Source organism: Diabrotica virgifera, chromosome 10 (assembly GCF_917563875.1).
Source record: "Diabrotica virgifera virgifera chromosome 10, PGI_DIABVI_V3a".
Classification (NCBI taxonomy): Eukaryota; Metazoa; Arthropoda; class Insecta; order Coleoptera; family Chrysomelidae; genus Diabrotica; species Diabrotica virgifera.
Window position 1 is genome coordinate 141,094,796 of NC_065452.1, and position 21,727 is coordinate 141,116,522.

Here is a 21,727-nt window from a genome sequence, read left to right on the forward strand (position 1 = left end):
TAGCTACCCTGGGCACCAGGTACCCTGAGGACAATTCTGATGGCATATTCGTGTTTAGCGACCTCAAAAATCCGTAAGTAATCCGCTTGCATCAATTTTATATCGAAAGTCTTCGAAACTCCCGAAGATGACGTCCCTTGCAGTAACCTTGAGCACCAGGTGATCCAGATGTGTGTTCTGATCGCATATTCGTGTTTAACCACGTCAAAAACCCCCCGAATAGTCCAGTTACGTCAATTTAGTGCCGAAATCCATCGAAACTCCAGACGATGACGTGCCTTTGTCGCGACCCTTGGCACCAGGTACTCCGGTGGTCAATTTTGATGGCGTAATCGTATTCAGTGACCCCAAAATCCCCCAAATAATAAATTGTGTTCCTTAGTGTACTGATTTTGACTTTATTTTTATATTTATGCAATTTTTAATGCATTTTATGCACTTTACAGTGCAATTATGCATTTCCACCCATTTTTGAATAGTAGACATTTTTTCTGAAGTGATCCTGAACATAATGCAAAAAACTGCAAGTCTCTAGATGCTGTATTTAAAAATCTATTTATTCGGGTGTTTTTAGTGCTAAATGGCCTGGTCTATTTACACTTTGTGTATTGTTATATGTACAAATATCCGTTACTTGACGTTACATTACGTGAGTTACACTACATGATAATTGAATGATTTATGCACATGTTCATACAATTTTTTTTATCTCATATTTGTATCAACTTTTTAAATTTTTGGATTGACCATTTGCAATAGTTGTTCAAATTATTCGGTAGTTATTTTTAAATAGTTTTTTTCACTTAGAAAATTAGACTAAGCTCCAAACGCCTCACGTATCCAATTAAGAATCCAAATTTTCCTTTTTTTCTTTTTAATTTACACGATCAAAGTAGCTTCCAAGTTGCGCGCGCAGCGTCCAAGTTGACTTGGACCAAGTACACTTGGATGCAACTTGGATCGTGTCAACCCGCCTTAAACCATCCTTAGCCCCGGCGCATATTGAACCTAAGCGAGTCACAACCTGCGCCGGTGGGACGGGTGACCTGTGCAGTTATTTTTCTAGCGTGCCGCATATTGAACACAAGCTAACCCGACCGTCGGCTGTCGCCGTAACGAATAGAGACGGACAAAATAAGTGCAAACGTGTAACGGTTACTATTAATACCGGTTCTCAGTGGTAGGTACTGAGTACAAATACTGATTACAAAATACTGATGTATCTGATCCTTGTACTGAATTGAGTAGGCAACTAAAAAACGGTAGTTCCGTACATGTAACTAGTAACGTTTTAAAAATATCTTACACGTCCCTAGTAGTCGTAGCGGTATGACTTTCGAAAACATCGAATTTGATCATAAGCGGGTGCATAAAAAGATATCTTACACTGAGTATTCTATTTCGACATACCTTTATAATAACAAGCATAAGTTAAACACTGCACCGATTGTGATTGCAAAAACGGTTCGCATGTTTTAAATAAGATTTTTGCTGATTATGTTTTTGCTAAAATATTAAATAACACAAAAAATACAATTCACAAACATCATTTAATTTTTAACGATAAACAAAAGTCTAATAAATATATGATGACAAGTTTAAAATTGATCGACTTTGTCGATAACAGTGTCATTAATAGATATTTTTTACCATTAATCATTTTCCGATGATTGTGTGGATTTAGAAATACATACTAAACACTTTTTTGATCTGTATAAAGGAGATTATAATTATGACACATTATGGTACTCCTTATTTTTCAAATAATATGCTCTTGTAAACGCATAACTTTGATTTATTGGCTAAAGCCACACTAGCACTAGATACTTCACAAGAAATTAAAAATAATTAACATGTAAAAAATTCACTGTTTTAATCAGATATATTATATTCCCTACTATTGCAATAAAATATTAAAACGAATAAACCAAAACTTGTAGAGTAGTGCTGATTGATACAACAGAGCAATAAAATGTTATTCATTCAAGATAGTGTAAAATATGTATATCGCCGCTTATTCATTTCAGATAGTTCCATCTCTCAAACAAGAACACGTAAAAATATACATCTGGCGGTGAGTCACCCGTCCCAAGGCCCAGAAAACTGTACGTTGACGACAGGCCTTCCCAAGCTCGACCTGCGAACGCATGAACTGATAGTAGGATGCGCAGACCGGTCTACGCAGTCTGCCGACGCAGGTTGTGTCTGGCTTAGGATCAATTTGCGCCGGGGCTTAAACGCTGCTGGGCTACGCGGAGCATTAGCAAGTGAGATTTTCCGGCCAGCAGCCTCCTCTGCGATTTTAGGATCCCGACTACAAATAATGAAAAAACTAAAAGTGCGAATTTTGTGCTGAAATTTGGTATGTGGGGTTAGAATATTATTTGGAACAACCTGTTCAAATAACTCTTTGCGATATCTCTAACGCGAAGCAAAATAGTAAAGTAAACAAAACAGTGTAGCGTGTGTAAAAAATTTATGGGGAGGCTAAGCCTCCCTTGCCTCCTCTGACCAGCCGCCACTGGTGAGTTTGAACGTCCCCGTAAGATTTTGGCAGCCCTTAATCGAATCAGAACAAACTGTGGAAGATGCGCCGACTCCTTCTACAGATGGAGTAAACTTCCCTTGCCTTCTTGTGACTGCGGCGCTGCAAGACAGACGATTAGGCACATAATACAGGACTATCCACTCAGAGCATACACACACAGGCGACCCAACAGACTTTGTAATGGCAACCGTAGGGTCAATAGACTATATAAAAAACCTGGACATCTGTTTGTGATGTATTGTACAATGCATAAGTCTAAAGTTAATTTAATTCAATAACCTACTCTGTGATGATTTATTGTATTATGACTTGCAGTATTGATATTTCAAAATTGAATGCAGAAGTCCGTGACAGTTTCTGAAAGTAACCCAGTTAACAAATATATTTAACACACCATAACAAAAACCTAAAATGAACGACGTATGCAATGTATGGAATGACTTGAGATGATATCATTGAAATCTATTAGAAATTTAGGAAGTTGCACCTAACTTAAGAGAAAATATCTCTGGCGCCACTTTATCTATGGCATTGAGAAGTGCTAAAAAAATCATCAAGAATAAACTCTTAAATAACTAAACACTCTTAAAATAAATAGTTTATTGATAACAAAATTTTTGCAAAGTTTACTTTTGAGTTTTATAATAGCTTATCTACCAGATGAATGACATTTGTCGGGTTATTTGTTACCATTATAATTTGATAAGACATCTAAACTTCTCTTTCCAGGACTGTTTCCACCATTTATCCAATCACTATCGTCTCCTGCTCCAGAAGCCCCTCCGTTACTACAGCTCTCATCTAAGAGGTTAACGCAACGTTTACCAGGTGTTATTCTGCCACTATATGGAACAAACGGAACATTATGATCATCCATGACGTTTAAACTTCTCTTTCCAGGACTGTTTCCACCATTTATCCAGTCACTATCATCTCCTGCTCCAGAAGCCCCTCCGTTACTACAGCTCTCATCTAAAAGATTCACACAACGTTTACCAGGTGTTATTCTGCCACTATATGGAACAAAGGGAACATTATGATCATCCATGACGTTTAAACTTCTCTTTCCAGGACTGTTTCCTCCATTTATCCAGTCACTATCATCTCCTGCTCCAGAAGCCCCTCCGTTACTACAGCTCTCATCTAAAAGGTTAACGCAACGTTTACCAGGTGTTATTCTGCCACTATATGGAACAAAGGGAACATTATGATCATCCATGACGTTTAAACTTCTCTTTCCAGGACTGTTTCCACCATTTATCCAGTCACTATCATCTCCTGCTCCAGAAGCTCCTCCATTACTACAGCTCTCATCTAAAAGATTCACACAACGTTTACCAGGTGTTATTCTGCCACTATATGGAACAAAGGGAACATTATGATCATCCATAACGTTTAAACTTCTCTTTCCAGGACTGTTTCCACCATTTATCCAGTCACTATCATCTCCTGCTCCAGAAGCTCCTCCATTACTACAGCTCTCATCTAAAAGATTCACACAACGTTTACCAGGTGTTATTCTGTCACTATATGGAACAAAGGGAACATTATGATCATCCATGACGTTTAAACTTCTCTTTCCAGGACTGTTTCCACCATTTATCCAGTCGCTATCATCTCCTGCTCCAGAAGCTCCTCCATTACTACAGCTCTCATCTAAAAGATTCACACAACGTTTACCAGGTGTTATTCTGCCACTATATGGAACAAAGGGAACATTATGATCATCCATGACGTTTAAACTTCTCTTTCCAGGACTGTTTCCACCATTTATCCAGTCACTGTCATCTCCCGCACCAGAAGCTCCTCCGTTACTACAGCTCTCGTCTAAAAGATTTACACAACGTTTTCCTGATAAAATTGGGAGATTGTGAAAATCGAACAATTTCCAAGTTCGTTTTCCAGGAACATTTCCTCCATTTCTTATCCAGTCGCTGTCAGCTCCTGCACCTGGCACACGTCCATTACTGCAACTTTCGCCTATAAGATACATACAACCTCGTTTTTCAGGAGTGGTTTGTTTAAGCCTATCGTTTTCATTGGGCAACAAGTTAATATCGTTTATCGAAAATCTTTTCAAGGCATCTTGTAGTCTTTCTAGTTTTCCATAACTGATTTGCCGGGGAGAAGCTTTATTGAAAATCAGGACACCTAGGAACAGCGTTCCTAGAACCAGCTTCATCTGAAATTAAAAACAAACATTTAATTAAGATATCAATACAGAATACATATAAAAAATTTCTCTGAGCTTCAACTGTGTTTTTTTCATTATAATTCCAAGTAGTCAAAACATCACAAACGAATAAATAAATAGCTGAAGTCCAGAACTGCCAAAAAAGCGAGAACAGTGCCAAGAAATAATAACAAAGCTAAACTGAAAAGGATGATTTATTCGAGAATAGGCCACTTTGGAGAAAAATCTCTAGACAGGTCGATTTTTATTTCTATATGATGATTTTTTGGCATAATCATACTAATGACGTCATCCATCTGGTCGCGATGACGTAATCGATGATTTTTTTAAATGTGAATATGGGTCGTGTGCTAGCTCATTTGAAAGGATATTCTATTCTCTATTCAGTAATACAAATATAATTCATAATTATTTATATAGGGTGTCCAAAAAAATATTTTGTAAATTAAAATACTTGACGCGAAAAGAAGAATGCATTTAATTTAGTATTTAGTTAATTTAAAATACACATTTTACTGTTGCAAGAAAACAGAAAAAAATGTTTATTGCACAAATAAACATTGCTTTCGCTTGACTTAAATGTTTAAACTGCCAAGAGGCAGGTGCGTGACAGCTTTAATATTGAATTTAAGCGAAAAGCAAGGTTTATTTGAAAAATAAACATTTTTTCTGTCTTCTGACAACAGTAAAATGTGTATTTTGAATTAAATAAATTAAATGCATTCTTTTTTTGGTGTCAATTATTTTAATTTAAAAAATATTTTTTGGACTTTTTGTATACTTAAAGAATTATGTTAGTTTTTATATTACTGAATAGAGAATAGAATATCCTTTCAAATGAACTAGCACACGACCCCTATTCTTATTTAAGAAATCATCGATTACGTCATCACGCCCAGATGGATCACGTCACTAGTATGATATAGGTTAGGTATATGCCAAAAAATCATAATTTAAAAATAAAAATCGACCTGTCTTGGGATTTTTCGCCAAAGTGGCCTAATCTCGAAAAATTAATTTTTTCCAGAATTTTGAACCTCTCTGTATATACAAACGACCAACCCACGAAGACTGAAACCAAGCGCTTCCTCTATGCCAGTGTTTTTCAATCTTTTTGATTTTGCGACTCCTTTACAGGTTGAAATATTCTGGCGACCCCTGGTATCATAGAAAGCCAAAGAAATAATTTAATTAAAAACTACATACGTTAGGTAATAATTTTTTCCACCTACCTCTACCGAAAGTATACTTTTCCGGACCTGGTTGTAGGGAGCAAAGTTGTACTTTTCCTCCCTAGGGAGGAAAATATTTTTCCTCCCTAGGGAGGAAAAGTAAAAGTGACGTCATGGTATTTCATTCATGAAATATAACTTATTGACGCCCTGTACAATATCTATTTTATATTACGTAAGTATCTATACATTTTAACGTTTATTTAAAAACACTCTGTATTTTGCAGAATGGTAAAAAACAGTAAATTGTTATTCTGATTTAACATTGTTTACATTAATAATTTGACTTATATTTGACAGTTGACAGTTATATTGTACCTACTTGTTAGTTTTAGTTCTAATAAATTTTGTTGGTTAGTTACATAAATAAATTAAGTAAAAATGAAAAATGACTTGTTATTTGAGGAAGGTGGAAAAACCATATGTATAACATGGGAGTAAAGTGCCTTTTCCTCCCTTGAATGATTACTGCCCTCCGCTACGCGTCGGGCAGTAAACTTCATTCTCGGGAGGAAAAGTAGCACTTTCCTCCCTTGTTATACAAATAGTTATTTCCTATTTTGGTACATTTATCTTTTATTCACGCGGGCCAAAAATTAATAAACAGTCAACATTTTGCTTTGCAGTTTGACGAATCTACAAATATTTCCGACTGTGCACTGTTTGTACTATTTGTGCGCTTTGAAGCAGATGACAGTATCATGGAAGAAATCTTATTTTGCAAAGCACTTCCTGCAAACACTACTGGCCAGTGTTTGTACGATATGTTTTTAGAAAGCATTTGCAACTACAATATTGATTGGGAAAAATATATATCGCTATTTGTAGCGATGGAGTTACAGCTATGAATTACAGAAATAGCTGACTCATTGCAAAATAAAATCGGTAACGCCAAACATATCCTGGACACACTGTTTTCTTCATCGACAGGCTCTAAGGTAGTACCTTTTGATACAAATAACGTGCTTAAGGAGGTGATAAAAATTGTAAATTCTATCAAAGGTAAAGCTTTGCAAACCCGGCTATTCAGAATCGTTTGTCAAGATATGGACTCGCTTAATCAAAATCTCCTCTATCACAGAGGTCAGTGGGCTATCCAAAAGAAAGGTATTGACAAGAGTTCTGGAACTGAGAGCTGAATTGTTAATGTTCTTAGTTCTTACAACATGCAAAATCTAAATATGCTTACGGTTTTTTTAACCCTGTTGGCTCTTGAAATTAGCATTTTTTCAGATCTTTTTAGCCACCTTAACAATTTGAACAAGAACCTTCAAGGAAGAGAAAATAATATTTTAAAAGCTAAACATAAAGTAAAAGCATTTCACGCAAAACTTCGTTTGTGGTCAACATCTCTGCAAAACAAAATGTTTGAGTCTTTTCTATGTGTTCAGAAGATTAATGAAGATAATGCAACAGACCAAAGTTTTGCAGTATCGGCTCAGATTCCTTGCATTATACAGAGCTTACATAATTTACAAGAGCAACTTTTGACATACTTTCCAGAGTCGCACTCTGAAGCTGACAATAGGCGGATATGGATTCTAAACCCTTTGTTGGACACATCAGTAGATCTGACTGATGCCAACAAAGAAATGAAAGAATGTCTTCTAGATTTAGCTCCTGATGGTATGCTTAAAATGGAATTTTATTCGCAAAGTGTCGACGTATTTTGGATGAAAAGAAAACACCAATATCCAGAACTGGCAAGGGAAGCTTTTAAAATATTAGTGCAATTCGTCACTTCATACTTGTGTGAACTGACATTTTCTTCAATGATAGACATTAAAACTAAAAACAAAAATAGACTGCAATTAGAATATGATTTGATTAGTAACCTTTCAAAAATAGTACCACAATTTGATAAACTTTTGAAAAACAAACAAGCACATCCTTCCCACTAAAATTGTGTTTTAAGAACCTCAACTTTTCTTTCAGTCGACGACCCCCGAGTAAGGCTTCGCGACCCCCTTGGGGGTCGCGACCCACAGATTGAAAAACACTGCTCTATGCTGACGTTCTCGCAATATGTGCTCAAGAAGGAAATAGTTTTGAAGAAGTGGAGGAGAAACTCGAAACTGTCTTAAAAACAATGACACCGTACTAGGTACCTACAGAATTCCCTGAGACCTAATCCTTTTAAAACTCAAGTCTGCGCCTTCCAACTTCGCGCAAAGGAAGCCAAGCGAAAACTCCAAATTGCATGGAATGGTAATTGGTAATACATTAGAACACACAGACCAACCTATATATCTTGGACTAACTCTGGACCGGCCCGTCGCCTACAGACAACATTGCATAAAAACGAGATGGAATCAGTGACGGCTCGTACCACTTTAAGAAGGTAGTGCCAGAACTCGGGCAGCCTCCAAAATTTTTAGTGACGGATTCACGATATTGTCAAAAAAATGTATACTGACAACAAAAACTAAAAAAAATATGCGCGGATACTTTTATCTTATGTATCTTAAGTTTATTGATCTGAGGTGCCAAGCAATTGTCCAACATTGATTTACTGGAGGATACCACCAGCATTTACTGCTGATAGTGCTTGAAAATTGTTATTTCCACCTACCTCTACCGAAAGTATACTTTTCCGGACCTGATTGTAGGGAGCAAAGTTGTACTTTTCCTCCCTAGGGAGGAAAAGTAAAAGTGACGTCATTCATGAAATATAACTTATTGACGCCCTGTACAATATCTATTTTCTATTACGTAAGTATCTATACATTTTAACGTTTATTTATAAAACACCCAGTATTTTGCAGAATGGTAAAAAACAGTAAACTGTTATTTTGATTTAACAATGTTTACATTAATAATTTGACTTATATTTGACAGTTGACAGTTATATTGTACCTACTTGTTAGTTTTAGTTTTAATAAATTTTGTTGGTTGGTTACATAAATAAATTAAGTAAAAATGAAAAATGACTTGTTATTAATTTGAGGAAGGTGGAAAAACCATATGTAGAACATGGGAGTAAAGTGCCTTTTCCTCCCTTGAATGATTACTGCCCTCCGCTACGCGTCGGGCAGTAAACTTCATTCTCGGGAGGAAAAGTAGCACTTTCCTCCCTTGTTATACAAATAGCTATTACGATTTAGTCTCTATTTACCAATTTATAAAAATAATACTATTTCATTATTCACACATGCACAAATTTTTGTAATGTCACTTTTAAAGTTTACGATATATGAAGTTCATTCTTCTATTTTTTGGTTGCAAAGTTTTCAATGACTTTATAATTAAAATTATCAATACAATTTACAAAATGCTTTTCTGCAGATAGCATACCTAAAGCACTATGTTTTAACATCGAAAAACAGCGTTCTGCTTCAGATGTTGATATAGGAATTGTAACTAAACTACTTAAAAGTTTAATAGTTTCTTCAAATGTGCTTTTTAAACCTTCCCTCTACAATAAAACCGATAGCGAAACAGCCCCAGGGGTAGTACTTAATTCGTCTCGCTAATACACCCACATAACAATGATGTTCGCATCATGTTCAAAGCATATACTACCAACATTCGTCGGAGTATATTCTTTTTAGTATATGCGTAGTACAAGCGTAGCATGTAACATAAAAAACATTCTAAATTTCATGTTCTTTGCATATACTTTAAGGAATATTCTCGTACCGAATATACTGAGTACATTCGTGTAAGTAGTATCTCGGAATATTAAAAAAAGGTTATTCTTAGAATATACCTTTATCGAATATTCCATAAAAGTATATACTTGACACATACTTATAAGTACTTTTAAAATATCTTAAAAGGAATATGTGTATGGATAAGAAGAATAATGTTAGCCTATAGATTATAAACTTCGTTATGAATAATTAATAAAATTTAAAAATTTATGTAGGCAGTACTATTGAACTACCGAATTAATTATTTAAAATTGTTTTTAATTGTATGGTAAAAATGTTTAAAAATTAATTGTATTAACGAAAAAGGAGAAATTATTCTTTCGCTTTCATCATTGAAATGCATTTACTATTTTGATTTAAGTTTATCATGAGTATTCTTAGAATTTTATTTTTACATGGAATTGACAAAGCTGAGCCAAAACCCACAAACAATGAGGAAACGACCACTGCATACCTGCATAAGGGGTAAGGGGTTGGGAACAAAGGCAAAATACAAAATATGAAAAACAGTTAGGCTAGGCATTTGGCATTTGTTATCTACAGTCAACACTATCACTGTCTATGTGGGACTCGGGACTGTGGGATGTGTATTTTGGTCTGTGCTGTGTTATGAGGAAGACCGAGTATTTCTACAAGGAATAGGAACATGCATAATTAACCTTTTTATTTTGTTTGCGGTCAACTTACAAATAAAAAATTCATTTTGGTACTTCAATATTACTTAAATAGTAAGTATGTATATAGGTACATATAAACAAAATATAAATTTTAGTTATTTACATACATATTTTACATACAATATATTTGGGTATTATAGGTATTTATATATTCAGCATTTTTATTTTTATATGCAAATAAACTAAATATATATATATATACCTACTTACCTATATAATATTTATATAACTAACTAAAATTTATATATTTCATATTTACTTTTTAAGTAATATTGTAGAATGTACAAACTGCTTTCCCATATGTAATATGTAAATTTAGTAGAAAGTAGAACCTAGGATGGAGATTCGGTGATGCTGAAAACATACTTCTGAGCAATATATAGCACTTCCTTGGAATATTCTTCCCATATACTAAAAAGTACATTCTTCCTATATACTAAAAAGATGTGCCGTAGTACATTCTAAGTATATAAATAGAAGGTTCACAGCACCTCCTTAGAATGTTCTAAAACGGATATTCTTGGTATATACTGAAAAGAAGTGCGGTAGTACATTCTAAGTATATACATAGAACGTTTAAGTACTGTAATGTAGTATATACTCAGCATCTGCTCTGCACATTCCCAATGGTAATTACGCATATTCTCAGCATATACTTTTTCTGAAAAGTATGTTCTATGAATATACCAAGAACATGAAATTGTTATGTGGGCAGTACCTACTTCTAATTCAGTTTTAAACCGAGTTTTGCTTAAAAATTAAAATTGTCTCCATGTTTCATTAAGAAATGATTCGGAGAACTGATGCTTATAAGCAGAAAACTTCTCCGACATAAATAAATTAGAAGCAACTAAATGTCCGGAGAAGGTAGACCTTTGAAAGATCTGGTACTTACTTTGAATAATATGAACCTTTAAGTCGTTGTCTAATTCGGCGCTAAAATTAACCAGCTCCTTAAATATGCCTCTATTTTCTGAATTTTCTTTTTCGTCGTGACCTCTTAAAGCTAACTCGAAAGCTCCACAACACCTTATAACATTTGTAGTTTTTTTTTCTAGCGAAAAACCACCAAAAACAATTTTTAAGATACTAATCTTCATTGTCAATTAATAAATTAAACTTAAGAAATAATCAAAATATTATCAAAATACCCACGATCATGATGCACTAAAAGTTTAATTATAAATACAAAAACTTTTTAACAGAAAATATACATAATAAAAGCGACAAACCAGCACGTAAAGAAACTCAAAATAAATAGACCTGGCATCATACCCTCGTGCCTGGCACAGAGATTCTAATTTTAAGGTATACTAATAGTCCAATATAGCTCTTTCTCTGTCACTTACATAGAATGCTCGTAAAATCTTTCTCTCTTTAGTCGTGCCAGTACTGACTTCGGCACGAAGGAGATTCTCCTGTCGAATACTCTCCGCTGTCGGCAGGGATTGTATTACGCCCATAGTTGCCATATTTTATATAATTTATGAAGATCAAAAGAAATACACACAAAAAAATTAACAGGAATTAAAAAGTTTTGAAGATAAAAAATATGTTTCTGCATAGTTAGCAAGGTAGTGCCATGGCTCTATGGCACTACCTCACGGGCCGCCACTGGATGGAATTAACAACCAGGAACAGCATACTTGTTCCAACACGACCGAGAACCGTCACGAAACGGTAACGCTTCTGCGCAGTAAACAAAATCCGTTCCAACAAAAATATGATCGTCATCGGATCGTCCTTCCCACTGTTCCAACAAGAATTGTGATCTTTTGGTGACGGTTTCGTGATGATCATTTCATTATTCGGGCAAATGCATAATGTGCTGGTTGGACTGACTTGCGCACTAGGATTTAATTCTTTAAAGTTTTTGAGCCTTTGATCGACTAAAAGCACACAAGCTGGCACCAACAAAAATGACAAATATATGATTACCGTCATGGGACGATAACTGGGCGATACAATTACGAACATGCGCACAACAAACGGTACAAAGTAGTTTCGTGACGGTTTCTGGACCGTCCAAAAGTTCATGTTGGAACAAACCTGACAGAAAGCTAACGAGAAGTAAATGGGGTGCATGTGCTGACGTCATAAGAACAACGGCACAGGCACTGTGTTTTTCAACTGCTGAATATGCGTGCTCGGTTGGGGCAGATCTGCCCACACCAAACAAGTTGATACTGAGCTAAATAAGACATGCAGGATAGTAACGCAAAGGGGAGCATGAAACCAACGCCACATTCAAAATCTATATAAAGCAGCGGGTTTTGCAGAACCCCCAACACGCAAAGGCGCTGCAGAGCGCATAGAATTAAACAGATCGTGGACAAGCGACATGCCCTATACAGGGTGTTTCATTAGTGATTGTCCATATAGTAACTGAAGAAACCTTAGCACAAAATATGAAGATTTATCCTAAAACTTTTAAATAAAATATTCCTTCTGACCGAGATACAGAGTGTTTTATTACTAATATCCTAAAATGATTTTAGCCCATTGTTTTAACACCTTCCAATACTTTTTGTTCAAACTTGACAAACGGTTTACACATGTTAGAATACTTTAACTAGTGTTAAAAGATAGTTTTTCGCTGTCACCAGAGGCGTGCTGTAGGGATATATACTTCATTTCCCCCCTTTTCCCCTCACAATCTACGTCACTGTCGTAACAATCATTTCAGCATGTTTTTTATTATTTGTTACTTTTAACATAAATATCATCCTTTTGTCTCAATGCGATAGAGTGAGTAGTTTTGAGGTTATTTGTATTTAAAGGTAATAGATTCAATAAGATTATAAAAATTGAAGAAAATCTTCTGTGTAAAAGGTATATTTATTTAAAACCCCAATAAAGGGCTACATTAAAAGACAGAACGTTTTCGCTCTAAAGAGAGCATCATCAGTGTTCTAAGCCTAAAATAAGTACAACCATAATTAGTGAAGACAAGAGTAAAAAATTTTTAAAGGTTGACCAAGATAAAAAATTAGGTTATACTTACAAGCTCTACATGCTAAGCCACCAAAAATACATGGGTTAAAACCCTTAAAACGCCGACCAAAAGTCTTACATTTGGTCGGCGTTTTAAGGGTTTTAACCCATGTATTTTTAGTGGCTTACTTTAGCATGTAGAGCTTGTAAGTATAACCTAATTTTTTACCTTGGTCAACCTTTAAATTTTTTACTTTTGTCTTCACTAATTATGGTTGTACTTATTTTAGGCTTAGAACCCTGATGATGCTCTCTTTAGAGCGAAAACGTTCTGTCTTTTAATGTAGCCCTTTATCGGGGTTTTAAATAAATATACCTTTTACACAGAAGATTTTCTTCAATTTTTGTAATTAATGGTATACAGCCAGTTACAGGAAATTTTTCCTTATGGATTTTAATAAGATTATGTATTTTATACATTAAATCAGATTATGTGTTTAAAATACACATAATCTTATTGAATCGTTTACCTTTAAACGCAAATAACTTGAAAACTACTCACTCTATCGCATTGAGACATAAGGATGATATTTATGTAAAAAGTAACAAAGAATAAAAAAACATGCTGAAATGATTATTAGGACAGTGGCGTAGATTGTGAGGGGGAAAGGGGAAAAATTAAGTATATATCCCTACAGCACGCCTCTGGTAACAGCGGAAAACTATCTTTTAACACTAGTTAAAATATTCTAACATGTGTAAACCGTTTGTCAAGTTTGAACAAAAAATATTGAAAGGTGTTAAAACAATGGGCTAAAATCATTTTAGGATATTTGTAATAAAACACTCTGTATCTCGGTCAGGAGGAATATTTTATTTAAGTGTTTTAGGATAAATCTTCATATTTTGTGCTAAGGTTTCTCCAGTTACTATATGGACAATTACTAATGAAACACCCTGTATAAAGCTCGAACACAATAAAAGCGACTAAAATAAAGGTATAGTCGGTTCGCTAAACTCAGACGCAACTGGCTAGATATTTTAGTCGATATTTTTTTTGTTTTTTGCCAATTTTGCAAAAATTGGCAAAATTACTAAATATTTAGTGATTATTAACTATTTAAAAATTATTTTTTGCCAATTTTGCTAAAATTGGCAAAATTACCGACTAAAATATCTAGAAAGTTGCGTCTGAGTTTAGCGAACAGACTATAAAGCTTCCTTGGAACAGTATGAACCGCCTGAGTATTTTCCTCTTCCTCAGTTCAATGGACCGGCCAATCTCTAGACTCTAGACTTTAAAACGTGGAAAACTATGAATAGGATAAGAACGGGGGTCGCTCCAGTAAAATCAAACATGGTAAAATGGGGGAAAATAGACCAAAATTATGCAAACTGTGACTGTGGAGAAACACAGAATATGGAACATCTTCTTACATGCAGAAACTGTCCTCATCGGTCTACCGTCTACCCTCGAAGATTTGTGGCTCGCCACTCGCCAACAAAGATGGAACCGACGTAGCCCGATACTGGGCCGAAATTCTATGAATCACATGTCCGGACATAAAAAGTAAAGTATTGAAGGCAGTCCAAAGAGGCACACTGTTTTTGTGAAGATTACAAATAATACGTTAAAAACTTTGAAATCATTATCCGAAACACGTCATGCTGAGGCAGTTACTGAGTCCAGGCACGTAGCCAGGAGATGTTCTTGAGGGGGGTCCAAACACAACTCAACTTTTTGTTAGATTAGACGGTAGATAAGGTATTGAAAAAAATATTCAGAATAAATTTTAGATCCATATGCAAAATTTGAAAGAGCTATTTTAATATTTTAAAAATTGCAATAAGATGTGTTTACTAAGTTACCAAGATATAACATCTATATGACGACAATCTCACCATAGTAAAGTAAGTTGTTTTTAATACCTTATTTCACCATTTTATCTTTAATATCATTTTAGCATCCCTGAAGATGTTAGTGACTACTAACGAAATATTATAGCATTCCGTAGAAAGGAGTACACCTGGTCTTCTATTCAGCTGTCTGCCCAATAAGTTTTGGTTATTTAAAATATCATCATCATCCAGCCTTCTGCATCCAAAGTTGAACATAGGCCTCCTCTATTTTCTTCCAGTTCTGTCGGTCTTAGGCTTCCAGTAACCAATTCCCAGCAACCCTTTTGACGTTGTCTGTCCATCGTGTTGGTGGTCCACCTCTACTGCTTCGGTCTGTTCTGTGGTCTCCACACTTATTTTTTGGGTCCACCACCGTTCTTCATTCTGGCTACATGGCCCGCCCAATTCACCCTCAGCTATGCTATCCGCTCTATGACATCTGTGATGATGATTTGATATCTATACAGGGTAAGTCATGAGGAACTGTACATACTCCTACCTCGTATAGAGGCTCCTATGGGGAATAACAAATGACCATTAAAAAGTGTCTGCTCCCATTGTTTAATAATATACAGGGCGAGTTTCGCATTTTGACAGAAATTTGTATTCGTCATAATTTTTGAACGGTCAGATCGATGTGTCACTTATTTTGGTCAATCGTTACACTATTACCACCTAATCAACTGATTTATTCAAACTAGAAAAAAATCAGGTCCGGCTTTAAAAAAATTAGTTCGTTTGGGTCTTAGAAAAAATTTCACCCTGTATACGCTTTTTGAAAACTCTAATATGAATTTTACAAATTAGACAAATAGGCAATTAAAATGGCATATTTATTTTTTTCCGCACACGATTACTTAATTTTTTATAAAAAAATCAAATTTCACTATGAATTAAAAGTTTGGTAAAGTGAACTATAGATTTAAAAATAATAACTTTTATTACAAAAATTATTTTTTTTGCACAAATAAGTAATTTATGTTACCATCTAATCAACTGATTTATTCAAACTAGAGAAAAATCAGGTCCGGATTTAAAAAATTAGTTCGTTTTGGTCTTAGAAAAAATTTCACCCTGTATACGCTTTTTGAAAACTCTAATATGAATTTTACAAATAAAACAAATAGGCAATTAAAATGGCATATTTATTTTTTCCCCACACGATTACTTAATTTTTTATTAAAAAATCAAATTTGTCAAAATCGGAATTTTAACCTAAAAATGAAAAAAAAATGAACTCACGGTTTAACTCGCTACAACTCTGTTCCATTTTAATATTTTTTTTCTGAAATTTTTACAGCACATACCTCTTACCATTGTGAAGACTATGAAAATTGTTGTAGACTTTCAGTCTTCTTCTTGTAAAAGTTGCAAACTTGTAAATCGCAAAAATTAGGTGGAAAAATTTAAAATTTATCAATTTGATCACGTCTATGTTAAACTATAGAGTCCAAAAGAAGTGTTATGGGAAGTTTTAGATCTAGACGTGTTGGTAAAACTTTTAATTTTAAGAAAAACGTTGTTTTTGTAAATTAATTTTTGTAAAAAAAGTTAATTTTTTTAAATCTATGCAAAAACTTTGCCAAACTTTTTATGCATAGTCAAATTTGATTTTTTAATAAAAAATAAGTAATCGCGTTGGGAAAAAATAAATATGCCATTTTAATTGCCTATATGTCTTATATGTAAAATTCATATTAGAGTTTTCAAAAAACGTATACAAGGTGAAATTTTTTCTAAGACCCAAACAAACTAATTTTTTAAATCCGGGCCTGATTTTTTTCTAGTTTAAATAAATCAGTTGATTGGGTGATAACATAAATTAAATATTTGTGCAAAAAAAATGAATTTTTGTAATAAAAGTTATTTTTTTAAATCTATGGTTCACTTTACCAAACTTTTAATTATTCATAGTCAAACTTGATTTTTTTTTATAAAAAATTAAGTAATCGTGTGGGGAAAAAAATAAATATGCCATTTTAATTGCCTATTTGTCTAATTTGTAAAAATCATATTAGAGTTTTCAAAAAGCGTATACAGGGTGAAATTTTTTCTAAGACCAAAACGAACTTATTTTTTAAATCCGGGCCTGATTTTTTCTTGTTTGAATAAATCAGTTGATTGGTGGTAACATAAATTAAATATTTGTTCAAAAAAAAATTAATTTTGGTAATAAAAGTTAATTTTGTTAAATCTATGGTTCACTTTACCAAACTTTTAATTCATAATCAAATTTGATTTTTTTATAAAAAATTAAGCAATCGTGTGCGGAAAAAAATAAATATGTTATTTTAATTGCCTATTTGTCTAATTTGTAAAATTCATATTAGAGTTTTCAAAAAGCACAGGGTGAAATTATTTCTAAGACCCAAGCGAACTAATTTTTTTAAAGCCGGACCTGATTTTTTTTTAGTTTGAATAAATCAGTTGATTAGGTGGCAATAGTGTAACGATTGACCAAAATAAGAGACACATCGATCTGACCGTTCAAAAATTATGTCGAATACAAATTTCTGTCAAAATACGAAACTCGGCCTGTATATTATTAAGCAATGGGAGCAGACACTTTTTAATGGTCATTTGTTATTCCCCATAGGGGCCTCTATACGAGGTAGGAGTATGTACAGTTCCTCATGACTCACCCTGTATATATCTGGATTTCGACGTTACAATGAACGGAACAAAGATCCATTAAACGTAGTCTTTCGTTTATCATCTTGTTTCTGGGTAAAGTTTTTACTCACTTCGTTGTTGAGAACGAATGTTCTACACTGGCCGTTGTGACAGGTATAATTGCCAAAATTGTAAGAAATATGGAACTTGGAACTTGCATAAAATTTTAAATTCGAAAAAAATGTTATAATTTAAAACATGTATCAAAGATAAAACACTTTTTTTGTCTTTCGTTTGGCTCCTAAAGACGATTAAAAACTCAAATTATACCAGCCAGCCCAAAACGCATCGTGACGTCATCCGGTTATATGTTTACATTCTGGAACAACAAAGTAAACAAAATTGATGTACAGTTATGTGACGTCACAAGTGTTTTTGATCGTTTGAACTAATTGTAGAAAACTTGTACTTTTACAAAATGGTTTTATTTTCCATAGTAAACCTTCCTCCCTTTCCTTCAAAAACTGTATCAAATTCCAATCTCAACAAACTGGTATATATTATTACAATAACATACGATAAATGTCATTAGAATATAAATATTATTCCCTTAGGGAGCGTTCAAGTATTACGTAACGCAGTTTGGGGGGAGGGGGGGTCTTGTAAAACGTTACGGCGCGTTACATGGGGGGGAGGGGGTTCGAACAGCGCGTTACGTAACATTCTTTTTTAAAAAATTAGTAAATCCTTTATAAAAGGTATATATTTTAAGGTAAATATATACCTTTTATAAAGGATTTACTATTTTTTGTATTACATGGTATACAGCCAACTACAGGAAAATTTTTTCCTTGTGGATTCTTTTTTAACTTAAATGAAAAAAAAACTACGGAATTTCTTTTATGTTTTACATAGACCCCTGAATTGTATTATGTTGTACCCTCACGCTCCGGTCATGTTCCGACAACAGGACAATAATTAGTACCTATTCAAGTGAAAAAATCTTAAATTTAACACAGATGAAGCACAGTAACATCTGTTTCCAATAATTAGATGGACCTGTCTCCACAACAAAAGATTAAAAGATACAGATGTTATATTTAAGAGGTTGCAGAAGGGAACTACATGTTCATAAATCTTGTATGTTTTCTGAAATCGTTTTCTGCAGTAGGTATTCATTAATGTTTTAAATACGCAAATTTTCAAATTATTTAAAAATGTCTTTAAATAAAAAGCATTAAATACAAAACCCACTATATTGATACTTAGTTTAGAAAATTGATAGATATTTAAAAAAATAGTACCCTTATTTAAAGTGTGATTTCAAAATTTCAAGTGAATTTCAAAATTTCACCTTGCATTATTCATAATAGACCCTACATAATACACATTTTTGAGATGAGGTTGTTAAGCAGCTTCTAAAAACAAAAATATACATGGTGTTTAATTAAAATTAAAGATAATGGACTATGCTAGACTTGAGTGAATCACCCTGTATATTCAAATTTATGTTTAAATAGTCCATAGTTGAATTTAAAAGTTGACGTATCCTAGCGTTTTTATAATTTTCTAAAATAATGACACATGACAAAAACAATTTTATTCCATAAGTGGTTTCCATACATTATAATTTTAAATGATCACCCTGTATTATTCATAAGGACCATAAATTCAGATTGTTAAGCAGCTTTTAAACATATAAAAATATACAGGGTGTTAAAAAATAAAGCTTATGGACTACGGTAGTCTTGCATGAATCACCCTGTACATTTAAATTTATGTTTTTATATATGAAAATCTACGGGTCTCAGCGTTTTTTAAAATTGATTAAAACATGGACAGAAATAATTTTATTCCATAAGTGCCTTCTTATATATACAGAGTGTTTCAGATAAAGGTAACACGATCTCTAAGATAGGTGAAAAACTGAAAAATAATTGGGGTTTGCTTAGTATAAAATTTTTGTAACGGCATGCGTTTTCACGATACAGGACGTTGAAGAACAAAAAGTTTTACACATTTTTTTCATTATTTTTCCGAAACTACTGGCAACATCGTATATTATTTTTGTTATACAAAAATTTTTACTAAGCAAAATAAAATATTGAAATAATAAATACTTATGTTATTTTATTTTAAGTTTTTATTAAAGAACATCAAATAGAAGAATGCATGAGAAGAACAATAAAGGATGAAGCCAAAAATGTATGTAAGGATGGGGCCAAGCAGGGAAAATGTAAATGTAAAATTAGTAATAAAAGATTATTATTCTAAGTTTTGGACATATTTCATGTCATGGGACATGAAATTACGATTGGCAGGGATAACCAGACACATGAACTAAAAAGAAGAATCGTTCTTGGGTGGGCAGCATTTGGAAAACTGAGAGAAACTTTTAACGAGTGAGTTGCTCATATGCCTAAAGAGAAAGGTATTTGATCAGTGCGTCCTCCCAGTCTTGACATACGGATCAGAAACACTTACCTTACCTAAAGCCTCGGCTACCAAACTAAGAGTAACGCATAGAAGAATAGAGCGGTCAATGTTAGGAATAACTCTGCGAGACAAAATCAGAAACGAAGAAATCAGGAGAAAAACAAAGGTGACTGACGCCATCAAAAGGATAGCTAACTCGAAGTGGAGATGGGCAGGACACATAGCGAGAATGACACATGGGCGATGGACAAAAAGGTTATTGGAATGGAGGGCAAGAGAAGACAAGAGAAGCGTCGGTTGACCGCCTACAAGATGGACAGACGACGTAAGAAAGCTAAATAAAAACTGGATGAGAGCGGCGCAGGATAGACGTGGTTGGAAATGAGGGGAGGAGGCCTATGTTCAGCAGTAGACTTTTGAGGCTGGATGATGATTGTAAGTTTTTATTATTACCTCAAATGCGATTAAAATAATAATTCCGGTACTTTTCGCAACCTAGTTTTCCATTTAGGTTCAAATGGTGACTTGGGTGTTACGTAACGTTTAGGTAGGGGGAGGGGGGTACATAAAAACGTTACGGTGCGTTACATGGGGGGAGGGGGGTCAAAAATCTTCAAAAATTGCGTTACGTAATACTTGAACGCTCCCTTATTTCGCGACGATGAGCTGGCCAAATACCCAAGTAGGTGGAGGCCAATAAACTAAAGAATGAGAAGAAGAATATACCTAAATATAACCATAATCGTAACTATATAATAAAACTATGTGACGTCACGGGTCGTTTGAACTATTTGACACCGAAGAAGACTTTAAATTTGTATTTCTAAGTTATTACGAGTTTTTGAAGCGTGAAATTTTGAAAATCTCATATTTAAACAGAACTGAACATTAATGTAATGTAATAAAAAATGTGCGTTCCCTTATTTGTAAATGTTTGAAAAAAAAAATTTAATACAATGTTCCGTTACGTGGAGAAAATCGGTATTTGGTTCCAAAGATGATATTGTATTACAGTTACAGCATAACATACAGAGAGGATCTAAATTATGGAATAAATTCATTTTCTCTAAAATGAACGACTTTGGAGAAAAATCCTGAAACAGGTCGATTTTTATTTTTAAATTACAATTGTTTGGCATATATTTCATACTAGTGACGTCATCCATCTGAGCGTGATGACGTAATCAATGATTTTTTTTAAATAGGAATAGGGGTCGTGTGGCACCTCATTTGAAAGGGTGTTCAATTCTCTATTCAGTAATATAAATGATAATATCATTATTTATACAGGGTGACCAAAAAAATAATTTTTGAATTAAATTAATTGACGCAAAAAGAAGAATGTATGTAATTTATTTAACTTAAAATACATTGTACGGCTGTCAGTAAATAGAAAAAAAAATGTTTATTTCACAAATAAACATTTCTTTTCGCTTAAATTAAATCACAAACAGCCTCCCACCTACCTCTTGTCAGTTTGAACATTTATTTTAAGCGAAAAGCAATGTTTATTTGCCAAATAAACATTTTTTTTTCTATTT

At 33.8% G+C, this 21,727-nt stretch overlaps 1 protein-coding gene across 7 annotated transcripts in view; it reads right to left on the minus strand.

The window, feature by feature from the left end:
• Positions 1-3,133: 3,133 nt before the first annotated feature.
• Positions 3,134-21,727, minus strand: part of LOC126893229 (uncharacterized transmembrane protein DDB_G0289901-like) — a 29,649-nt gene continuing 11,055 nt past the window's right edge. For 2 of the 7 annotated variants that reach the window (XM_050663201.1, XM_050663200.1), the window contains one exon: positions 3,134-4,730. In XM_050663201.1, coding sequence (XP_050519158.1) covers positions 3,228-4,730 — 1,503 coding nt within the window. In that variant the 3' untranslated portion in view covers positions 3,134-3,227. The remainder of the gene's footprint in view (positions 4,731-21,727) is intronic. The other 5 variants (XM_050663205.1, XM_050663206.1, XM_050663207.1 and 2 more) reach the window with 5 other exon arrangements.